The sequence below is a fragment of the Sitodiplosis mosellana genome, unplaced genomic scaffold, assembly GCF_009176505.1.
Source record: "Sitodiplosis mosellana isolate CC-2019 unplaced genomic scaffold, AAFC_SMos_1.0 Smas_scaffold_2936, whole genome shotgun sequence".
Classification (NCBI taxonomy): domain Eukaryota; kingdom Metazoa; phylum Arthropoda; class Insecta; order Diptera; family Cecidomyiidae; genus Sitodiplosis; species Sitodiplosis mosellana.
The window spans coordinates 1-2,745 of NW_022598178.1; the positions used below are offsets into that span (position 1 = coordinate 1).

Genomic DNA, 2,745 nt, shown 5'->3' on the forward strand with positions numbered 1-2,745 from the left:
TTGTAATTATTCAATAATCGCGTCATCTCTTTATTGTAGAATTCCCGCCCTAAATCTAGACATATGTTTTTTACCGGTCGTTTCGTTGAAATCAAAATAGATTTCATCGCCTCTGTAACCTCACGTCCAGTCTTTGTTTTAAGCGGGGCTGCATACGCTACTTTTGAAAATGTATCGATGGTGGTTAGGCAATATTTAAATCCACGATCAGGAGGTAGCTCAATTAAATCTGCTTGCAGTGTGTCACAAATTCCTCGCATAATGTTGCGGCGTCTTGGGTAATGTTTTCGCGCATCGCGATGTATCTCCTTGACAACTTGTAGCTTACTCATTGTTTACGTGTTTCTAACAACAATACCACTGAATGGCGAATATTCGACTTGATTATCGTGAACTATCAAGCAATATGCAGCAGTATTGGCTGGTATGTTTTCACGTGCGTTAATTTCCAATCGAACGTCGACCGTACCACCAATTAATGATTCCTCTGATCTCGAGCAATCAAAAGCGAAAATCGGACTGGTACCAAACTGATCAAATGTCAATGCACATGAATTGCTATCTGAAGTACCATGCCCCTGATAATATGATGATTGAATTTGCAAAAATGAATGATACAGCTCTTGATAATTGCCGCTAGCAAAGTCCAAATTGTAATTGTCATATGGATAGTACTCCGAATTTAAATACAACTTAACATCGGAAATATCACAATTGTCATACGCGGCCGAATTAGCGCTCACAATCTGTTTATTAGTTTGAAAAACGACGAGGACGTATCGTGGTTTGCTAATTTGAGTCGTCGATTTGACGGTCCAAATATGTCTCCTGCTCTGAGGTAACTGCGGCATCTCATATAAGTCCCACGACCTATAAGGGATACTGATCGTTTGCTTTTTCTCCAAATATCGTAGCATCGCGAGTTTGGCTTCATCCGACAGCGTGATATGTGGCACCTTCCATTGAATTTTTTTCACTTTTATATTGAACGATTCACTAGCTGCCATATACGAGTATATATCTCTGCGATTACGAACCAAAACCAGTTCATGTTTGGCGTTTAAAATCATTTTTTTATAGTCATCGCAGAATCCTAGAAGCTGATTTATAGGCAGGACTAATGAATAGGTTGCCACATTCAATACAGCACCATTATGAACGGCTATTAAAGAGCAGTTTCGGGGGCTTGGCGTCGCCGAAAATCTCTTCATATTCGAAGCGAGACCAACATTTTTTGTACGATCAATTTCAGTGCCATTCAATTCATAACGTATTTCGCTGAAAAGGTAGGCCGCATAATTTGCAGTCCACCTTCCCGCAACATCAGCATGTTCATCACCTGTTTTGCGAGAAACTTCAACTTCGAGGAATAAATAGCTTTCAGATGGTAACACATATACGTTTTGAGATTGGATTGCGATCCTAATCTCATCATTATTGTCGAATGAAGAGGTATAAGGCGAATACGTATGATATTGATTATGAATTATTGTGTTGTCTTGCATCGGTAGATCGCCAATACTTAAAATGTTTGCCATTTCTAATGATTTTTTACTGTAAATCCCAATGACCTCAAAAATTCAATATTTTTTTTCAACAACTTTTTCTTTGAACAGCTCTTACGCGATGTTATCCGCTTGATAGCTTGCGATTGAATGTTTTTAACACCAACTGTGTTCTCATTTATATCACCAAATCCAAATGGATTGAGATTATTTTGCTTGTTATAAATTAACATTTTTCTGGTCTAGTTCTCGTTTCTTTTTATGTGGATTCGACACGTGATATCCTCACCTCGAAAGTCAATCGGGTCACCGTCTTGATCGACAATTGAAATTTGAATGAGTCCTATACGCTTTTGAATAATCGGCAAATAAATTATATGTCGAGGTTGCTCAATAATTTTATAGCCCACGTCCACTTTATTGCTTGGAAATTCATATATTGAATGACACGATCCACCATTTACATAGGCCCCCGTCACAATATTACATTCCACTCTAATTACGTTTAATTTAGAGATTTTTATGACGTCTTCAGATTCGTGGTATGTATTCTCATGAATTTGCTGTCCATATGCACCTTTAAAACCAAAAACCTCGTAAATTGACTCCGCAAACCCGAATACAATTTTGGCGGAGCACTTGAACGTTGTTTTAAATGTGTTCTTGTTGATTTTATATTCAAAACTGACGCCGTCTGCTTTTAATTCGTCCTTTATATAGTCGAGCACATCCTCAGCTTCATAGCAACCAGGCGGCACATTTATGATGTGGAAATCCATGTTCCCCTCAACGCCTTTATCATAATAAAATTTGTTATTTTTATCTGTTATATTTGGGATAGAATGATATGTGGTGAAATCCAATAAACCGCATGAATAATCATATTTTTCATCTAAAACTAGCTCAGGGAAGAATGTGGCGGTTAAGTTTGATGAATTGCCGGTCAGAGATACTGTAAACGACGACATGATTGCGAAATTGTTACTGAAGACAATCATGGAAACGCGTCCGTATTTATAGAACTCCAAAAGTTATATAAAAACTTCAAGCACAGCTGACCACATACCATGGTATCATACTTTTGGTAGCGGTTATAATTTAATAGGATTCTCACATTTTCACCCAAATATTCTTTAACTTCAAGTGGGGGTAATAAGTCACCAAATGAGTCAAAGTACCATGCGGTATTATTAATTTTCGTGAGTGCAGTCCAGTGGCTTCCGCGGGATCGAACGCTATC

At 38.0% G+C, this 2,745-nt stretch overlaps 1 protein-coding gene across 1 annotated transcript; it reads right to left on the reverse strand.

Moving 5' to 3' along the window:
- Positions 1-335: 335 nt before the first annotated feature.
- LOC129571592 (uncharacterized) lies at positions 336-1,538 on the reverse strand. The gene has a single exon (XM_055451400.1). It carries the CDS (start codon positions 1,536-1,538, stop codon positions 336-338), a length of 1,203 nt encoding a protein of 400 aa, XP_055307375.1.
- Positions 1,539-2,745: the final 1,207 nt, after the last annotated feature.